Source organism: Filicampus tigris, chromosome 11, assembly GCF_054856515.1.
Source record: "Filicampus tigris isolate MCC_2025a chromosome 11, RoL_Ftig_1.0, whole genome shotgun sequence".
NCBI lineage: Eukaryota > Metazoa > Chordata > Actinopteri > Syngnathiformes > Syngnathidae > Filicampus > Filicampus tigris.
In genome coordinates, this window is record NC_141227.1 from 1,348,794 (window position 1) to 1,370,206 (window position 21,413).

The following is a 21,413-nucleotide window of genomic DNA, read 5'->3' on the forward strand; positions in this document are numbered from 1 at the left end:
CAACGAAATGCATGGTACGGTGAGCTACAACAGCACCTCATCTGAGCCCTTCAAGTGGAGTGAAACAGGGTTGTCCATGCACCAACCGTGTTCAGCATTTTCTTTTCTATGCTGTTGAATTCTGTATTTCAGTATTCTGAAGCGGGGAGTCTACCTGCATACCAGGAGTGGTGTGAATTGATTGAAGAGAAAACAAAGGTTTGGACCATTCTCCTCAGAGAAATGTTGTATGCCTAAGAAGCAGCCCTGATCTCATACACTGTTGAAGGACTTCAGCAGCTGATCAATGCTTGTGATACCCATGCTTGTGAAGAAAATTCGGTTTTACAAACACCATCAGAAAAACTCACATCATGGACCAGAATGTCCATCCATGTTCTCCATCAATGAGGATGAACAACAAGGTACTCGAGATCACTTACTCTTTTGCCTATCTTGGCTCACCGGTGACTGGCAATTTGTCTCTTGATTCAGAGATCAACAGACACATCGTCAAAGCTGTTGCTGTCTTGCACAATTTGATCAAGAGAAAGTGGGATAATAGCCAGCTGACCCTGAACACCAAACTCAAGGTAGACCATGCATGCATGCTTAGCACCCTGCTGTATGGCAGTGTCATAAATGATATATGCCACAGGAGAACCGCCGGGAAAGTTTTTCATCTCTGCTGCCTGTGATGTATTATGGCAAATCACATGGCAGAAAAAAAGTTACCAACACTGCAGTGTTGAAAAAAGCAGGTTTCCTCAGCAAGTACTCTATGCTGTATCAACACTGTCTGCTTGGCTTGGCTGTGTGTCTTGCATGGAGGGCAGCCATATACCAAAGGATCTCCTGTACAGTGAACTGGCAACAGGACGTTGCCAAGTTGGCCATCCAGCATTGTGCTTCACAGATGTCTGCAAGTGCAACATATATCTCGCAGGCATTGACACGGACACCTGGGAGGCACTTGCAGCTGATTAAGAAGGCTGGCACTATGCTGTCTGCAGTGGTGTGAAGAAGGGCGAGGAGAGGGGAGTTCTCCACCTGGAGGAAAGGAGGAGAGTATGGCAGTGCGATAAGAATATTCCAGTGCCCAACCTGCAGTCAAACTTTGTCTGCAACCATTGTAGCAAAATCTGTCACGCATTGATTGGACTGCTTGAGCCACTCTTCTTCTTATTCTTCTTATTCTTCTTATTCTTCTTATTCTTCTTATTCTTATTCTTATTCTTATTCTTATTCTTATTCTTATTATTATCAATAAATTGTGTTCGCGCTTACATATTCCCTACAGTATACAGCAGGGGTGCTCAATACGTCGATCGTGATCTACCAGTCGATCGCAAAGGTAGTATTGGTATATCGCATGACATTAAAAAAATAGATGTTCATTGTTAATTATGTTGTGTTGTGCAACATTGTGGGCGGCACGGTGTGCGACCGGTTAGCACGTCCGCCTCACAGTTCAGAGGTCGTGGGTTCGATCCTGGGTCCAGCCTCCCTGTGTGGAGTTTGCATGTTCTCCCTGTGCCTGTGTGGGTTTTCTCCGGGTACTCCGGTTTCCTTTCACATTCCAAAAACATGCACGGTAAGTTGATTGGACACTCTAAATTGCCCCTAGGTGTGATTGTCATTGTGGATGTTTGTTTGTCTTTGTGTACCCTGCGATTGGCTGGCAACCAGTTCAGGGTGTCCCCCGCCTACTGCCCGAAGACGGCTGGGATAGGCTCCAGCATGCCCGTGACCCTTGTGAGGATAAGCGGTATGGATAATGGATGGATGTGCAACATTGGCTCATGCGGTTATGCAAGGTACATCAATATAGATTGTACATATCAAGAATCCTCAATATATTTGAAAATAAATATATATTTTGCATTTTTGTAGTGGGTAGGGCCTACCCATGACAAAAATGCAAAACATACTCTTCCCGGACGGTAGATCATTTTGACTTGATATTTTATAAGTAGCTCGCATGCTGAAAAAGTGTGAGCACCCCTGGTCTACAGTATGCTTTAAATAGCCACCTACATTAAACCTAAAACAAAAACAATTGCTGAAAAACACAATCGATAATTTGTTGAGATGTTTCCAAATGTGGTATAATGTATTTTACAAGGAATATTTAAAACATTTTAACCACTTGAGAGTTCACTGTATTGCCTAAACTGGTTTTAAAAGCATTGCCTGTTTGTCTTTTTGGCTATGGAATCTGTTATGTATCCCTCACTGTTTCTATCTGTCTGTGTTGCACAGGTCGTGGAGAGATTGTTCAGAGGATCTTGGATATCATCCGTTTGTTATGGGCTGTAGTATTAGCAATAATGGATGGATTGACCCAGTGGCTTAACCTACTGACTAAACAGTACAGGGAAACATCAGCTGTTCTGTGCAATGAACGCTACTTCTTCATTCACAAGATACAGCAAGTAAACACCATTTATGGATAATTGATCTCAAAGCACACATACTGTAATAAGATCTCCCTGAAAAACTTCTCTAATTATTGGAAAACTCCATGTTGACAGCCTCCTGATCAGTCTCAAGACAGTGACAGACCCACAATGGATACTTATTTGAGACAAACTGAGACTGAGTGCACAAATCAATACAGGTTAGTGTGAAATACTCTATATATACATTTCTATGTGTGTGTCTATATATATATATATATATATATATATATATATATATATATATATATATATATATATATATATAATTAGTGCTGTCACGCCATTAAAATTTTCAATCATAGTTAATCGCATTTTTCATGGTTAACTTGTAGTTAATCGCATATTTTATTTATTGTAAAAAATTACTTGATTTTTCTGTCCCATAATTTTCTTGAATTTTAATACCCTTAATATGAATAGGAGGATTGATTTTCTTATGCAAATACTTTATCAAAGCGAAGTCAACCCAAATATATTATTTTTTTAAAATATGCTCCATGCAAGCCCACTAGTTGAAACAAGGCATTCTCATAAATATTGTGTTTGTGGAATAAGAGTTAATCCACCTGTTTTTAGTCATCACTGGGGGCGGCCATTTTGTCACGTCTTTCAATTGAAAATGATATCACAGTTGCTCAGGGCTCACGTAACGACCAATCACAGCTCACCTGTTTTCTGAGACTGAGCCATGATTGGTCGTTATTTGAGCCCTCAGCGCATCTGTGATGTCATTTTCAGTCGACAGAAGAAATAAAATGGCCGACCACTGAGATGGTAAAAAATGGATGGATTTTACAACTTAACTCCTATTCCACAAACACAATGTTAATCAGAATGCCTTGTTTGAACTAGGGGGCTTGCATAGAACATATTCTTGAAAATTAAAAGTTTGGGTTGACTTTCCCTTCAATTGATAAAACAAGCATTGGATTCAACTCACGCAAACAGCCCCTCAGCCCTTTTCAAACACACACACACATACACTCACACACACGCACGCGTCTTTCAGCTCTTACTAAAAGCATGCTACTGAACACCAATTGATTGGCAAACCTTTTCTTGCTTTAGAGAGAAAATATATATGACAAACACAACGCTGCATTTTAAGGGCAAGTAAGGGAAGTCTATCTAATCTAAGTAATATAACCATAGGATGTATCTGTATGTACAGTATTTATGTATATGCTACAGCTACGTATGATCTAAGCTAAATATTAGCTGGATATGTGCATTTGTGTGTTGAACTTGTTGGTTTAATGTTGCAATTAGCCAATACTGACTTTGGGTCATGGGCCGCATCGCGTCATTCTATGATTAGGCATCGGCCGAATGAGCCGGCCGGGACGAAGCGAGGTGAGGAGCTGAGCGCGAGTGGGGATATACATATGTATATATATATATATATATATATATATATTATATATATATATATACACAGTATACCTGTATATATCATTGGCGACACTCACCGGTGTCATCTTCAGCTGTCACCGGGCTTCGACAGCATCATGTTGGACGACGGGGTATGGAATCTCCTCCCGGAGGCTTTGGATCCCCTCGTGTTCCTTCTTCACGTCACCCACTAACAACCATCATAGTCGGAGACAGCATTATCAGGCGCATGCATTATTTAGGCACTATCACCCGCTGTTATACCAGAGCCAAAGTTATGGACGCAGTAAACATCCTGCCCGGCGTTCTTGACTTTCTTCCACCATCCATATCCCTGGCTCATTGTCCATGTGGGGACGAACGAGACAGTACGTCAGCATTCAGAGCAGACGATTGATTTTCATACCCTCTTTGCCATGCTGAGCACTTGCAGGCTGTCGGTGTGGTAAAGTGGTGTTTTGCTGACGCTTATTGACAATTTTAACCAATTTTGGAATCGTCGTTCGTTTTATCAGTCGGATGGTGTTCATCCAAACTCTCTGGGAAGCTCAATACTAGCTGCTAACATCCATCACACAGTCATCAATTTCACTCCCAGCTGACTCCTGTTTACTAATTACTCAGCGCATGGTCCCGCGTCGTCTTCTACCTCTAACCACTGCAATAATAACTCCATTACACCCACCTACAGGACAATACCAGCTGCTCACAGCACCATCCCCCTCACTAGCTCCCCTGCAGGCCCCTGTTATCATTACCACCCCGACCGGGCAGTTTTACCATTCAAACTATCACAGGCAGACTCTTTATCCACACTCACAAACTAAGTGGTTTTAACTAGGCTTGTGTCGTTCGCGAACGTAACGGCTCTATAAGCCGGCTCTTTGAAGTGAACGTCGGGAGCCAGTTCCCCACCAATCAGGAGCCAGCTCCCTTCGAGACGCTTTTTTTCGCTTGAAGGCGCACATGATTGGTCAATATGCGTGGTGTCGTCTCTGTGTCTGCGCTGTCTAGTGCGCTGAGCAGAGGGGGGGAGGGGCGGCAGCCTGGTACACAGCACAGTGAGCACACGAACGGGTCAAGAGAGAGAGTGCAACACGGAGGAGAAAAAGAAAAAGTAAAAAAGAAATGAGTCAAAGCAGGAAAAGGAGCCAAATTTGGATTCATTTTAATTATATTAATGGCTCTACTAGAGACTGCTGATCTTTTTCCTTTTGTTTTACACATTTTGCTTTATATTTTTGGGGTGTTTTTCAGGGGTTCTGTGTTGTTTCATTCTAAATTTGTTAAAGGTGAATTGTATTTCATGTGTTTTTCAGGGATCCTGTATTTCACTTTAAATTTGTTTCATATAAAAAAGCTAAACGTTTATTCTTGTATTTCCTAGTTTGTTGTTACACTAAAAAGTAAACATTTTTAATTTACATTTTGTTGTGTTGTTTTTCAGGGATTCTGTGTTGCTTGACTTTAAAGTTGCTTAGTATAAAAAAAGTTAAACATTTAAATTAGTTAAAAGTTCACTGTAGAGTGAAAAAATAAAGACTATTATAACATAGTAGTATAATAAATTTTTTGAATTAATTATTAATTCATTTTGTGCATAATGTTACATTATTGGTAATATTTCGATTAAAGCAACAAAAAAATATGAAGAGCCGTTTGGGAGCCGAAAGAGCTCCTTTTAGTGAGCTGGTTCTCTTAAAAGAGCCGAAATTCCCATCACTAGTTTTAACAGTGACAGCCTTGTACATGTTAACACTTCTCATCTGTGCCACCATGAGCGCACGTCCAGCACAAACATTAACTAGGCTGTGCTGAACGTGCGCTCCCTTTTAAACAAAACTTTTATCATATCAACCTGATTTTAGACATTTTCAGATCTACAAAGGTATTCTTTTTGAAGTTTTTTACTTCATCGATGCTGTTGCTGGCGGCACGGTGGCCGACTGGTTAGCACGTCCGCCTTACAGTGCAGAGCTCGTGGGTTAGAATCCAGCCCCGGCCTTCATGTGTGGAATTTTCATGTTCTCCCCGTGCCTGTGTGGGTTTTCTCCTGGTACTCCAGTTTCCTCCCACATTCCAAAAACTTGCATGGTGGATTTTCTTTTTTTTTTTTTTTTTTGCAAAATAGACATGTTTCATTTTATTTAAGTGAAGCACATTTCGTTAGAAAACAAGAAAGATGACAATTAAATATTGTTCCTTCCAGGAAATGTTGCAGTCAGGAATTAACTTAAACAAAGAACAAGTTATTCAAGTAATTAAACCATGTTTACAGGAGTAGATAGTGTTCCTATCAGATACTCTTTAAGGTCACAGATGATGATTTTTTGGTAGTGATAACAAAAGAAGGGCGGCACGGTGGTCGACTGGTTAGCACGTCCGCCTCACAGTTCAGAGGTCGTGGGTTCGATCCCGGCTCCGGCCTCCCTGTGTGGAGTTTGCATGTTCTCCCCGTGCCTGCGTGGGCTTTCTCCGGGCACTCCGGTTTCCTCCCACATTCCAAAAACATGCATGGTAAGTTGATTGGATACTCTAAATTGCCCCTAGGTGTGATTGTGAGTGCGGATGTTTGTCTCTGTGTGCCCTGCGATTGGCTGGCAACCAGCGATTGGCTGGCAACCAGCAACTGAAGTCCATGAAAATAGATGAAAATAAACAAATATTTAGGGGTTTACTATATTTTCAGATGTTCGAAAATTGGTTTCCATACATTATAAAACTTTTGGGCATTGCCTGATATTTCATATCTTAACTTTTCTATATGCAGCACTCCTATAAATTCCCTAAGCCATGTTTCAAACTGAGGTGGAACATCTGATTTCCATAATTTTAAAATACACCTTTTAGCTATCACCATGCCATATGCAACCACAGAAATTACATCATGACCCAATTTTTGCAACGCATCCGAAAATCCAAGAAGAGCCATCACAGCATCAGGGTCAATAGTTGTCTTGAAAGCAAAGGAGTAAACCATTTAAATATTGAAAACCAAAAACCTTGGACTCTCGGGCAGAACCAAAATTGATGTGCCAATGTACCATCCGTTATCTTACATCTTTCACATAGAGGTGATGTTTGTGGGAACATTTTATTTAACCTCACTTTTGAATAGTGTAACCTGAAAACAACTTTATACTGAATTAATCCTCGAGTTGACAGAACATTGATGAATGTCATTCAGTGCTGCTCTCCATATATCATCTCTGATTATCATATTAAGATCCTCTTCCCTTTTTTTTAATCAATAATGTAGAACTATTACAATTACTAAGCAAGACTTTTACCAATGACGAAATTAAGCTTTTAGATTCTGGATTCCCAAATAAAATTTTAAATAAATTATTTTCCAAAGGGAGGAAATTAAATGAGGGAATGTTGTGTCCAACATAATTCCTTAACTGTAAAAATCTAAAAAAAAAAAAAAAAAAAAAAAAAGACTTCTGGGTAAGTAATATTTTATTTGTAATTTTTTATTAATATACAAATTTTGCAACGACTCTAACCCATCTGACTCTATTCCCTAAAAACAGCATCCGTAAATGAAGGAGGGAAGGCATGATTATGCCACAAAGGAGCATGTACAGCTGTACTAGGGAGGTCACAAAACATTTGGATCTGCAACCAGATTTTCTGAGAATTAGTTATAATAAAATGCTCTCCTCTCTGAGAAGACAATGACCTAGGTGATGAAAAAAGAATTGCATGGAGAGAAGTTTTGGAAACCAAACTATGTTCTATTCTCAGCCATGAGGGAATATTATCCAATGGAGTCAAGTCTTTATTCATTTGCCAATATACCATAACTCTAATATTGGCTGCCCAACTATAATACAAAAAACATGGAAGGCCAAGGCCACCACATTCCTTGGGTTGTTGAAGATATTGTTTTGCTATTCTATGCGCCTTGTAGCCCCAAATGAAAGGCAAAATAACAGAATCAATCATCTTAAAGTAAGCTTTGGGGATATATACTGGAATATTTTGAAATAAGTAGAGAAATCTTGGTAGGGAGACCATCTTAATCATATTTATTCTACCTATCATTGATAAAGGTGATGTTCTCTACTTTTCTATGTTCTCCTTTAAATCATTTAATCTTTTAGTATAGTTCTACTTGAATAGAGAATTTGGTTTTTTTGTGACTCTGATACCCAAATATTTAATTGTATCTGAGATTTTAAACTGAGTTGAAGCTACAAACACTGGATCCAAATCTGCTGTCAGAGTCATAAGATCACTCTTCGGCCAATTGATGGTATACCCTCCCAAAACTATGAATTACATCAAACAGATTGGCAATTGAATACTCTGGGTCTGATATAAAAATAGCAATATCATCAGCATAGAGTGATATTTTATGATCAACTCCCCCAATTGTTATTGGTCTGATAAACAAATGTTCTCTTATACTGATAGCCAAGGGTTCAATCGCCAGGGCAAATAACAATGGTGAGAGAGGGCACCCCTGACGAATGCCCCTCTCCAGTGAAAATGGATATGATCTGTCTAGGTTAGTGACAACTGAAGCAGAGGGATGTAAATAAATTAGACGAACCCAAGATACAAAAGATTCTCCAAGACCAAATCTTTCCAAAACCTTGAACAGATATTCCCATTCTACTTGCTCAAATGCCTTCTCCACATCTAAATATAAAAATTGCTTGTTTTGAACCTACTGGAAATTTATAGTATGTAATATTTAACACCCTTCTAGTATTAAAAAAAAGAATATATTTTAGTAAAGATCTTACAATTATGGTTCAACGTGGAAATTGGACGATAAGATGCGGGATTGGAGTAATCTCTATCAGGTTTTAATAGAAGGCATATGTTTGCTTCATATAAGGTAGTAGGGAGTACTTTTGCTTCCATAGAATGTAAAAACATTCTAAGTAGGATTGGGGATATCAGTCTAGCAATTTTTTTTGTAAAAATCGGCCCCATATCCGTCATTTCCGGGACCCTTCCCCGAAGAAAATGATTTAATGGAGCCCAAGACCTCTTCTATGTTCACAGGTTGATTTAAGGTTTCATGTGAGGCATCATTCAATCTTGGAATGGCAACATCCTTAAGCCAATCGTCCACGTTCCCTTGCGCCTTTGATCCATACAATTCCTCATAAAAATCAGAAAAACATTTATTTATTGATTTGGGGAGGGTGATATTGTCACCAGCACCAGATTTAATTCTATGTATAGCCCTACTATTATGTTGACCTCTAAATTGTCGAGTTTAGAGAATATGTGGCTTGTCTCCAAGCTCAAAATATCGTAAACGCAGACGAGACATCTGGGCACTTGTTTTTTTAAAATTGTATTATATTTATATTTAGGATTAATAATTTTTTGTAATGTAAGGTAACTATTATTTTTTCTATAAAGTGTTTCCAATTCAGATATCTTGTTGTCCATCTCCCGCAGTCGAGAATTTCTAATTTTCCTTTGTAAGGCCTCATATGAAATAACCTGTCATCTCAAAACCACTTTAAAAGTTTACCATAGAATAGAATCTCTTGTATCCTTTGTGTCATTCGTGAGTACAAAGTCCTCGATTTTTTGCGACAGGTATTTACAAAAATTTGAATAACTCAGTAAATATGGTTGCAGTCTCCAAGTTGCGCCTTATTTCGGTATATTGAAATCAAAAACTGTGCTAATAGGTGCATGATCTGAAATTAAAATGTTATGATATTCACAAATCAATAACATTTGGTGAAAGCTTAGAGTCCAATAAAAAAAAATCTATTTTAGAGTAGGAATTATGCAATTTAGAAAAAAAAGAAAAATCTCTATCTGTAGGATGTTGTAAGCGCCAGATATCAACTAAATTATTTGAAGAAATAAAACTATTCAAGGCTACAGAGGCACTTGAAGGTAGAGTTTTTTTTCTGGAAGCTCTATCCAAGTGCCAAGCCACGACTACATAATAATCCCCTGCAAATATTAGATTAGTGTCTGCAAAATCTGACATTTTATCAAAAACTTTACGGAAAAAACCTGCATCATCTACATTCGGGCCATAAATGTTCACTAGGGGTGACATCAATAGAGTACAGTTTACCAGTTACAATCAAGAACCTACCATTAACATAATGAATAGTTTTTATATGTTCAAATGGGATGTTCTTCTTTATTATAATAGCTACCCCTCGTGCTTTACTTGAAAAAGTTGAGTGAAATATTTGCCCTGCCCAGCTGCAGGTCAAACGTGCCTGATCCTGAGGTCTTATGTGAGTTTCTTGTAAGAATGAAATGAAATGACACACAACACAAAAATACAAAACCAACACAAAACACCTCCCTCCCTACTACCCCATTTCTCCAACCCTAGTAGGACAAAAAAACAAACTAACATCTGTCTAAAGGGGCACTTCTAACAGTACTTAGTAATAGAACCCACTAAACTGTTAAGGTGCAATAAACCACTTCCTGAATTGTACTCCTCTCAGAACAAATAAAAAATATCTGCTAAATCAAACACCTGTTTTATATTTTGCTTTAGAAATTATAAGGCACTAAAATGGTTTTGAAATCAACAACCACAACAAAGATACAAATCATACCAAAGAAAAAAAATCATAAATACTAATCCTTATAAAGTATTACCTGCAATTATCATTCAGATTACCAAGAGGAAGCTAAATGTCATTAAACCATATGTGCTAAATTGGCCATCTGAGTCCAACCCCAAAGTTATCTTCAATCTTCCTTATCAGTTACCAGCTTGTCGACAAAAATCCTCGCCTCCTCCGGTGTATCAGAGGTAGTTGTCACATCAATTTCTTCCTTGTGTCCTCAAAAAGTTGACGACGTCTCACAATCTCAGCTGGATGAATATGAATACGATGCCCCTTATACATTAAACGAGAATGCTCGATTGACAGTCGAATAATGAGCTCCTTGACGCGATAGCTGGTATCAAAATCCGAGGTTTCTTACCGAACTTAGCTGGCTGGCTACCCAGCCTGTGAGCCTGATCCACTTCAACAGGCTTTGGGAAAATGTCCTGACCAAAAAGAGAAGGCATCAACTTTGACACAAATTCCACTGGATTTCCAGCTTCAATAGTTTCTGGTAGGTTCACAAATTTAATGTTCTGTCGTCTGGAACAAGCCTTCAAGTCGATGATTTTGTCCTGCAAGGCTTTGTTGGCTACTTCCAGCCGCACAACCTGTTGCTCCAATTTAGCCAGTCTATGATCACGATCGCTGATTGCATCTTCCACCCCAGACAGCTGCACTCCATGCTCTTTCAAGGTAGCCTGATTTTAATTCAAAGCCGACTGCAGAGCATTAAATCGCTCCTCCATTTTCCGGCTCATATCCCCGCTCATATTCCAGCTCCCAGCTACACCAGATAGCCACCACTCCCTCCTGCCCAGCCTTGTCCTTCACAACATCTCAGGTGAGGAACCAGCTGAAGATGAAGGCGAGGAAGGCAGCGGGTCCAGATGGCACCAGCCCCCAGCTCCTCAAATCCTGCGCAGACCAGCTGTGTGGAATTGTCCAGCACCTGTTCAACCTGAGCCTGAAGCTGGGCAGGGTCCCCCAGCTATGGAAAACATCCTGCCTGGTCCCGGTGCCAAAGACCCCCCACCCGAAGGAGCTCAACAGGTTCAGACCAGTGGCGCTGATGAAGACCCTGGAGGGACTGGTCCTTGTCCACCTGCTGCCCCTGGTGAGCTCCTCAATGGACCCACTCCAGTTCGCATATCAGCCTGGCATCAGTGTGGATGATGCCATCATCTGCCTCCTCCACACTTCACTCTCCCACCTGGAGAAGGTGGGGAGCACTGTGAGGATCATGTTCTTTGATTTCTCCAGTGCTTTCAACACCATTCAGCCCACCCTACTGGGAGACAAGCTGGAGCGGGCTGGGGTGGCCCACCACCTCACCACATGGATCCAGGACTACCTCACAAACTGGCCACAGTGTGTGAGGACACAAGACTATGTGTCTGACGTGCTCCTCTGTAGTACGGGGGCCCCACAGGGAACTGTCTTGGCTCCCCTCGTGTTCACCCTCTACACCTCGGACTTCAACGACAACACCCCTACCTGTCACCTGCAGAAGTTCTCTGACGACTCTGCGATTGTCGGCCTCATCACAGGCGGAGATGATCGGGAGTACAGAAAACTTACTCAGGGTTTTGTGGACTGGTGCCAGCAGAACCGCCTCCTGATCAATGCGGGGAAATCCAAAGAAATGGTGGTGGATTTCGGTTGGCGCCAGCACTCTTCACCTGCACCAGTGAATATCCGGGGAACAGATGTTGAGAGAGTCTCAACTTACAAGTACCTCGGTGTTCATCTGAACAATAAACTGGACTGGTGCGACAACACAGACGCCCTCTATAGGAAAAGTCAGAGCAGACTCTTCCTACTCAGGAGACTGAGGTTTTTTGGAGTTCAGGGGACACTCCTCAGAAACTTTTATGACTCTGTCATTTTCCAGGGAGTGGTCTCCTGGGCAGGCGGTCTCTCGGCCTGGGACAGGAAGAAGCTGGACAAACTGGTCAAGAGTCCTGGGCTGCTCCCTGGACTCTGTGGGGGACAGGAGGATGTTGGCCAAGCTGTCATCAATGCTGGGCAACCCGGACCACCCCCTCCAGGGCACCCTAACAGCACTCCACAGCTCCTTCAGTGACAGACTGTTACACCCTCGCTGTGCAAAGGAGAGATTCCGCCGTTCCTTCTTGCCTGCTGCTGTCAAACTCTTTAACAAGAACATTGTGTAGTCTCTACAAACTGGCGGACATTAGTGCAATTGTGCAGTCCTGCACCTGAGCTCATATCGTGCAATACCCAATATTCCCCACTACTGTAATACCGTGCAATACTCAACATTCCCCACTACTGTTAGTCTAGTTTTATTTTTATCCAATGCTGTCCCTTACATTTCACTACAGCACTGCAGCACTGTCACTTACTTAGAGTATTTTTCCTCTGTACTATGTACAGGCCAAAATGAGTGTTCCTCATACTTTTTATGTAGATGTAGGTTGGTGTGTATATACATGTGTATATACACATGTTACTGCGTATATTTACATATGTTTGCCGTCAATGTTATACATTAATGGCCACATTATGCCGCCGTCCCTGTGTGACCTATATCTTTGCTGCTGTAACAATGAAAATTTCCCCACTGTGGGATCAATGAAGGCATTCTTATCTTATCTTAGTTAATAAAAACACCCTAGATTTATTTTCTCCACCTTCGATCTCTTAACCAGCTCTGATTTTAACAAGTCCCCACTGAGACCAACAAACACTCTCTTGATAGGACTTTGCAGATCACTTCAAAAGTAAAATCGATGACATAAGATCCAGTCTTTTAGCCTGTCAAATCCTGAGTTTTAATAACTCTGGACAGTCGTTTTTACCTGAGGAAACACTGGAAAGTTTTGCCCTGGTTGATGCAAGGACACTTGGTCGAGTTGTCTCCCGCCGTCTCTGTGTGACATATATCTTTGCTGCTGTAACACTGAAAATTTCCCCACTGTGGGATCAATAAAGGCCTTCTTATCTTATCTTATCTTATCTTATCTTAATTACTCTGTGCTACTGGGGGATGGTAACCGATGTTGCTATGGGTGAGATGAGACAGAGGTAGCATTTTAGAACTAGTCTACACTAAAATACCACACTATTTTGTGTTCAACAGGCTACAATTCGTAATTATATTTCCACTGTTCCGATCACAAGGGAACATGATATTTTATAAGTTAAAACAGTTTGTTTTTTATTTCTTACTGGTATTTGTCTCTATCATGTTTGTAACATTCAATCAAGACTTCTTTACTTAGAAATTGCTGCAATGAAATATAAAAACACAAATTCGTGCAGCATGTGGATATAGTGACAGAGAAGAAAAATACCCATTACTTTCAGGCTTAAAAATATGTTTATGGATGTGTACTTTAAATTTGAAATCGGATGTCAAGTTTATTCAACTAATTTTCATGTTATTGTAAAATGGGTTTTGGAAAAGAGAACATGCTTACATTATTGCAATGTTTTTATTTTCCACAATTTAAAATTTCAGTACAGATTTTAGCAAGAATCATACAATACAATACAACTTTATTTATATAGCACTGTCGTCTTTCGGCATCTTCATTGTTCTTAGTTGACTGAGTCAGTCAACTATTACCGGTATGTGGCCATGCACAATCTATTTATCCACCTTGGGTCCTTAGTTTAGTCACGACTATCCATCCACCACACCACACACCTTCTATATAGTCGGACCCTCCGGCCCGGGGCGGAGGGGGTGACAAATTAAAAAAAAAATGGCTGGACTAAGCATGGCCGGAAGTGGATTTTAGTCTGGCCCACTAATCGGCCCTCATGCGTGTGACGTGCTCGCGAGGCAGCCAAATTTCATCTCAGCCTACTTGGTGAAAGGCTTCTTTTTTAGCTTATTTACGCTAATTGTGTCCGGGAGGAAAATCAAGCTGTGCGCAGCACTCAAGTATGACACTTCCGGAATTACGCCGTATCAAACCTGCTGTTTAATGGTTTTCTTGCATGCTTTGATTTTGAAGGCAGAGAAGTGTGAAGGAGGGGAATATGGAAAATAGGTACCTTGTTGCTTGCAGACTTGCCGTCTGTTGGACAAATAAATTATACAATACGACAAAACCAACCCCATGGCTCGCAATGTAAGTAAGTACACACAGCTGGGTTGTTTCACAACTTAATAACTTGGAGAAGTCTCGGAGCTCAGCTTCTTTTTATTGCGTAAACGGCATTCATTCACAGACGAGTTGAATCACTGATAAGACTTGAAATTATATCACTCCGCACACGTCGCGGTGCACTGAGGAAATCACAAGGCTAATAACCACGCCTGGAAAAGTAGGTCCATACAATACATGGGAAAGTACGTGAGTAAGTGGCACGTTTGAAGCGTGTCTGCAGCGGGTTTGAATAGTAAGTTAGCCAGCTAATTGTCTTTAAATAAACCTCTTCTGTTAGCATCCCTCCCGCGGGGGCATCGTGCACGTTTTTTTTTTTTTAGGGGGAGGTTCGGAACGGGCCGGGGATCGACAATGTTTACGAATATGGCCGGGGGGTCGCGGCTGGAAGGGTACCCAGGTCAAGGGTGGAGGGTCGCAGCCGGACGGGCAAAAAAGGGTCAAGTGCCCAGCTCTGCATATATATGTATATATATATGTGTATATATATATATATATATATAAGTTATGTATATAACTTACATATATATATATATATATATATATATATATATATATATATATATATATATATATATATATGTAAACTTGTACATTTTCATTGACTTTCACAGACAGTAGCCTATATTAATTTTGCATCAGCAGTTATTTGCGACATATACTGTATAGTTATGAGTGGACGACTAGTCTGTTTCTGTGTGCGTCGGTTTTACCAGATTAAAGTTGTTACCTCTTTTCTTTCTCTCTTTTAAATGGCTTTCGATCGATGCTTCCAGCTGGTGCAATTACATGTCTACGTCTTTTTCGTGAAAAACATCATCTTTGGGGAACCGAAACAGCTCATGCCATCCTCCTGACAGTTCAAACAAAAGCCACCAACGCTACGTGGGTGGTGGCGCGATCCAAATGAATGAAAAATCGAAATGAACCATGAAGAAAAACCACAACAAGCGCACTTCACAGCCAGCAAGTCAGAGATGTGGCTTGATGATATCATATCCACTTCTTTAGGATTTTGCCGTGGCACTGGCCCCGCCCGGAAATTTTTCAAAGCATAATGCTAAATCCATTAAATGCTCGGTTAATGTGTATCAATTTGAGAAACTGTTCATTGAGAAATAGACATTTTATTGTTTAATACAAAATATTACAATTTGTAACAATTTAACCCGCAAATTGATTTTTAATCTATATGTGAAAGCTTTTGTCCATTTGAGTCCTTGATCCCACCCTAACCCTTACCCACTTTTTGTTGGGTGCCTATTCGGCGCTTGTTGTAATGGGAAAGCAACAGAGGCTGTGTGGTGTGGTGTCAGGCCAAGCAAACTGGTGTGGTGCTTTTTGGTGCTAATGGAAAAGCGGCATATGTGGTTATAGGGGCTGTTGGATGTCCATTACCTTGAGAGCCACCCAATAATAGTATGACACAGGTAATATTTTTCGATGGTGAAAGTATTCTTTGTATGTTTATTTTCTTAATTTGAATGTACTGTCTGTGTGCTTGATACCATTAGGCTCTTGGAGGAGACCCAGATTGTGGAGGACTTGTCTCCTCCTCGACCAAGACTCAACAGCACTGCAAACCTCTTGAGTACTGAACTCCCGCTTGGCAACAATGACTTGATATCTGATACCCAATTCATACAACAACACAGGCACTCCAGAACTGCCAGTGAAGTACTTGAAGACAGGTAGACACAGTAAATGTCTAAGCCTTAAGCCTTAAGGCTATCATTGATACACATCCATTGTATGTTAAGAAAAGGCATCACTTTTTTTTCCATTAAGACACCAGGAGACTTGCCATTGTTGGTTGTGCTGGCTGCACGTCCAGCATCCCTGTCTCTTTCTTCTCGTTTATAATCATGGTGTGTGTTTTAAAATGTATGATTGTGTCCATCATGTTGTTGTTGTTGTTTACTAGATACGGCTATCAGTGTTTTTTGGGATATACGTAGTGTTTAAGGTCAGTCATTGCGAGGGAATGCAAATCTTTGCGAGGTAACACAATCCTTGCGAGGGAACACCATTCTTTTGCGAGGGATCGCAAAGGTTTTTTTTTTTTACTTCCATGTCACTTTAGGGGCTCTGTACAGATACCTTTACATTCCCCATGATAAAAGACCCGAGGATGATTTTACATAATTTCCTCCTGTTCAAAGCTCTGTCCTGGCAGGACATACTGTACCCTCCCTTCATCCTCAGCTCACTAGTCACAAAGGCAGTCACATGCTAGGATCTGATTCTGAACCACTACAAATTGTGCGCCCTACTCATTTTTAGACAGCAGAAGAAACATGCTGAGGTTCAAAAAAGCAAAACAAACATGGTAAAAAAATAGGTGATAAAGATGAAAAGCTCAAAGCAGAGTTGCCAACCTAGAAGAAAATTAGTTAAAATGAACAAAAAGGGACCAATAGGCAAGTGCACATAAGATGGAATGAGACACTTCACACATCACAATTATCAAACGCTCTTAAGTCAGCAACATTTAGGCAGCTAACATGGTACTACTGCCTGTTTGTGCTCTTAATTGACACAAATTGACACTGCTTCCGGTGCACTATTTGATGGACTAATGCTCACTACAACATTGTGTTTGTATGCACGTGAATTCCATTGACCCGACTTACTGGCCAATGACGGACACCGTCAAACCAATTCACGACAATGTGCATATCCTCCCCTCAGACTGACAGTTTCAGGTCTTCAGCCTGCCCTAATTCAATCTTCACTCCAATCTGCTGCTGGACAAAAGTAACCTAATCTACTCAAATTGCACAGTTCCCCAGAGAGTGGAGTTAGGAAAACAACCCAGCATTTCTTAGTATGTATCTTAAAAATACACAAGGAATTTGTCTCTAAGAGTTTGTGCCACTTTAGTACGACAGCAAGCACGCCACTATACCAAAATATACATTTTTTTATGTTTAGCGTGGTGTTGTGGACCCAAGTGTAGGGAAGCAGGAGAAGCAAGGCCGGAAGGGGCAGGATGTTGTCAAACAAAAAAGGAATTTATTTCCCAAAAGGCAAACAAAACACTTGGCCTCAAAATTACAAAATTAACAGAGGTCCAAAAAGCAATTACAAAATAACAAACACACTAATCTCACCAAAGCACAAAGAAGGGAAAACTGATAGGGACAAAAGAAAATGATCCAACCCAGACTGAAAGGAGGCAGAGAACTGGAGACAAGCAAACTAATGACACAACAAGGAACAGATATACAACACACAAGTGGCTAAGGGAGCTCATTGAAAACACATGGGACCAGGCAGCCAAACACAGGTAGACACAAACCCCAAATGAAACTATGTGAACAAACCACAAGAAAACAAGACATAACATGAAACAAATCTAAATATGTTCTAGCCCATATATGTCAAAGTCAAAGCCCGCGGGCCGGATGTGGCCCGCGAGATGGTTTTCTACGGCCCATGGGATGATATTGCTTTATTATTAGATCCGGCCCGCAGCCCGCAGCAAGCCGGTGAGGGTAGCAGATGTGATTGGGACCTTCGTGCCTGCCAATGACGTCGCGCTTTAAAATATATTGTAGCATCTTCCAAGAACACAGACGTAGTTTAATTATCACGTTTATATTAGTCCAACCGGCTACTGTGGACCGCAGCTGACACCAATACAGAACGACAGCCGTTCAGTCAAGCTCTCCTGTTTGCCCTCCGCTACTCTCGCTCGCATGCCCTTCCATCCAGCGAGATGCATTCATTAACCTCGGAAACAACATAACTTGGCAAGACACAAATTCGACTAGAACACAGGTAACCCAATTCGTTACACTATTTCTGTAATATATTTCATTGCATCTATGTTTGCCACCCCCTGGCTGTTGTTATAACGAACATTATCGTTACTATCGGTCGTCTACGTGCCGACTGAAGACTTCACGTCACTTTTCATGGCTTTCATGGCCAACAGTAGCTCCAGCAGTGGCAAGCACTAGCAGCACTCAAAGCAGAGAGAGCCGTCGGATTACTTTTCAAAGGCAGTAGACGTAAATGACTCCACACACTTTGCTGCCGACAGCCTGACACATTTGCCGTTCCAACTGATCACTTTTTAATAAACTAGGCTTACTCAAGTGTGTTGTTTAGCTGGCAAAGTCGCTACTGTGGTTCTGATGTCACTTCGTCTCAAGACCAAAAACTATGGCAAGAGATTTATCTAAAACACAGTTGTCAATTTCAAGGCCCGGGGGCCAGCCCGCAACATCATTTTACGTGGCCCGCGAGGGCAAATCATGTTCGTTGATTTGAAATGTTTCTTTCAAATTGTCTTCACATTTAACACCACATGTGAGATATTGCAAACATTTGTTAACAATCTCTCCTTAAAAATAAATTGAAAAGAGAAAATACATTTTAAATAGAACTTAAAAGTCAAATAAATTGAGTTGAACAAACTATTTACTGGCTTCTGATTTCAAAACGAATTATCCATCAATTTGTTATGTATATGTGATAATATAAAGCGATCAAAAGTCCTAATGGCCCTCCAAGGGACACCATAACTATGATGTGGCCCGCAATAAAAATGAGTTTGACACCCGTGGTCTAAAATTTCACTAACTAACCTAAAGTAGTGTGCTTCTATGCACTTTAAATTTGTTGGACAGCAGAAGAAACATGCAGAGGTTCAATAGAATTTTCTGTAAGATGTCCGAATACCAAAATATTCAATAGCTGCAGGCCTAGATGGATCCCAGACATTCCAAACAAAAACCAAACAAAACAAGATGGGTAGCAGGGGGCAAGAAGAGCAGGAGCCTAGTCAAATGGGACCAGTCCCGGACGCCAGCTACAAGGTGCTTGGCTGGGCCAGTCAGGATGGCTATTCGGCAGGATCACCATGCAGAGGCATGTGTCGTCTGCAAAAGCAGGGTGCGGGCTGCCAGAGCAGAGTTGGAGGGTGGCTGGGGGTCTTGTGCTGCCTGAGCAGGGTCAAAGGGCGGCCTCGGAATGCTCGCCACCGAAGCAGGATCAGAGGGGCACAGGGCTTGCACCGCCGGCGCAAGACCGGGTGGCGGACGTATGTGTGCCACCGGAGCAAAGTTGGGTGGTCGTCGCAGGACATGCGCCGCTGGAGCAAGGTCGGGTGGTGGCCTCAGGTCATGCGGCGCTGGAACAAGGACGGGTGGCGGCAGCAGGACGTGCACCACCAGACCAATGTCGGGTTGGGGCCACAGGACAGGCGCTGCCGGATCAAGGTCAGGTGGCGGTAGCAGGATGTGCGCCATCGGGGAAAGGTTGGGTGGCAGCTGCAGGATGTGTGCCACAGGTGCTAGGTTGGAACAGGACTGAGAACCAAACTTGTCCATCTTTGTAGCTAGGAGTTGTTATATTGGCAGTTAGGCTCTTAAGAGCATCCTTCAAGGAGTCACACCACAAAGAAGAATACTACCGACCCTGCTAAATTTGAATGGTAAAAAAAAATTACTAAGTACAAATGAGGTTTCAAAATCAGGAATAATGATGCCATTGTTTGTGCTCTCCAATGCTGTGGGCCTGTCTGATTAATATGATGAAACCACGCCCCACTCAACAGTCAACGAAATACCAATACATCTAACATATTTCTCATGCCTACACATCCCTACATGTGTAGAGCTGCGAAAATGTAACTGGTTAAAGCTGCCAGGAATAATTCCCACTGGGTCATCGCTAGCTAACGGCTCATCTGAAGTGTCACCTTCTCGCTTGGTGTTGTGTCTGTGTGTGGGTCCACATAACAGACACTTCATGGGAAGACACCCATTTATCAAATATGTGCACACAGTGTGTGCAAACCTGGGCAAGAACCTCAGGAAATGTTTGAACTCTGCAACAGAGGTGTCAAGTTACAAAGTAAAAACACTTGATTACCTTACTTAAGTAGATATTTGAATTATCTATACTTTTGTGGAGCAGTTATTTTTCATTTTTCATTTTTATTTTTCTTACATTTTACGCTGTACTTTCTACTCCTTACTACACACACAAATAAAGCCTCGTTAGTAATCGTTGCCGGACCTGCTCCCAAAACATCTGTTATCTGGATTTTTCCCCTGGAAGAAAAATGCACTTGGATACTAGTATCCCGATCAGCCCCTCACCCCTCCTTCCAGGGTCTGAGCCTGGTAAGCCAAGGACGTCTCCACGAACGAGACGATAAACTTGGCGAAGCAGCTGCGACTTGCAAACACATCCTTAATAATCAGGCGCGCACACACAACCCTGTTATCACCACCTCCGTTGGATTCCTATTTTCCCCCCATGATGAAACCTGAGCTGCTGAGCGCTGAAATTGACTGACCTGCGTCTGTGTTTTGTGATCTGATTTAAATAATCTAATAAAATGGAGTGCATACGATGGCTTAACCCAGTGGTTTTCAAACTGGGGGACGCGCCCCCTAGAGGGGGCCTGGCATTATGACAGTGGGGGCATGGGGTTACCATGAACATTTTTCATTTATTAAGTTATGCTAAGTGCAGACTGAAGGCGTGCTCAGCGTTCCCATATACAGTATAGTCAATGCAGTTCGCGCAGTCAGGTTGCATTTGCGTGTCCGGCGGAGTGATTCAAGTGTTTGAAGTGGACATTTTGCTACTTCTCTCATTATGCCTTTGTAGTGAACTTTTGGCTGCATCGCCTCGGCGACGGCCATTCATGGTCGTATATACTTACTACATCACACGCATGCGCATGACCAAGCAGACACACAGCCAAATAAAGTTGCATTTTTTGTTTCCTTTTTTTTTTTTTTTTTTTTATAAACACGCACACACAATGCATGTGGTGAAATAAAAACAATGTGGGACAACAATATCATTGTGGTCTTTGGGACCGAGAGGCATGCAACATTGCCAGCTGC

The 21,413-nt window shown here is 41.5% G+C and overlaps 1 protein-coding gene across 6 annotated transcripts in view; it reads left to right on the forward strand.

Moving 5' to 3' along the window:
• The window catches only part of piezo1 (piezo type mechanosensitive ion channel component 1 (Er blood group)), a 260,505-nt gene that overhangs the window by 166,294 nt on the left and 72,798 nt on the right, over positions 1-21,413 (forward strand). For all 6 annotated transcript variants that reach the window (XM_086044430.1, XM_086044431.1, XM_086044432.1 and 3 more), the window contains 3 exons: positions 2,242-2,414; positions 2,514-2,599; positions 16,056-16,232. In XM_086044430.1, coding sequence (XP_085900556.1) covers positions 2,242-2,414; positions 2,514-2,599; positions 16,056-16,232 — 436 coding nt within the window. The remainder of the gene's footprint in view (positions 1-2,241; positions 2,415-2,513; positions 2,600-16,055; positions 16,233-21,413) is intronic.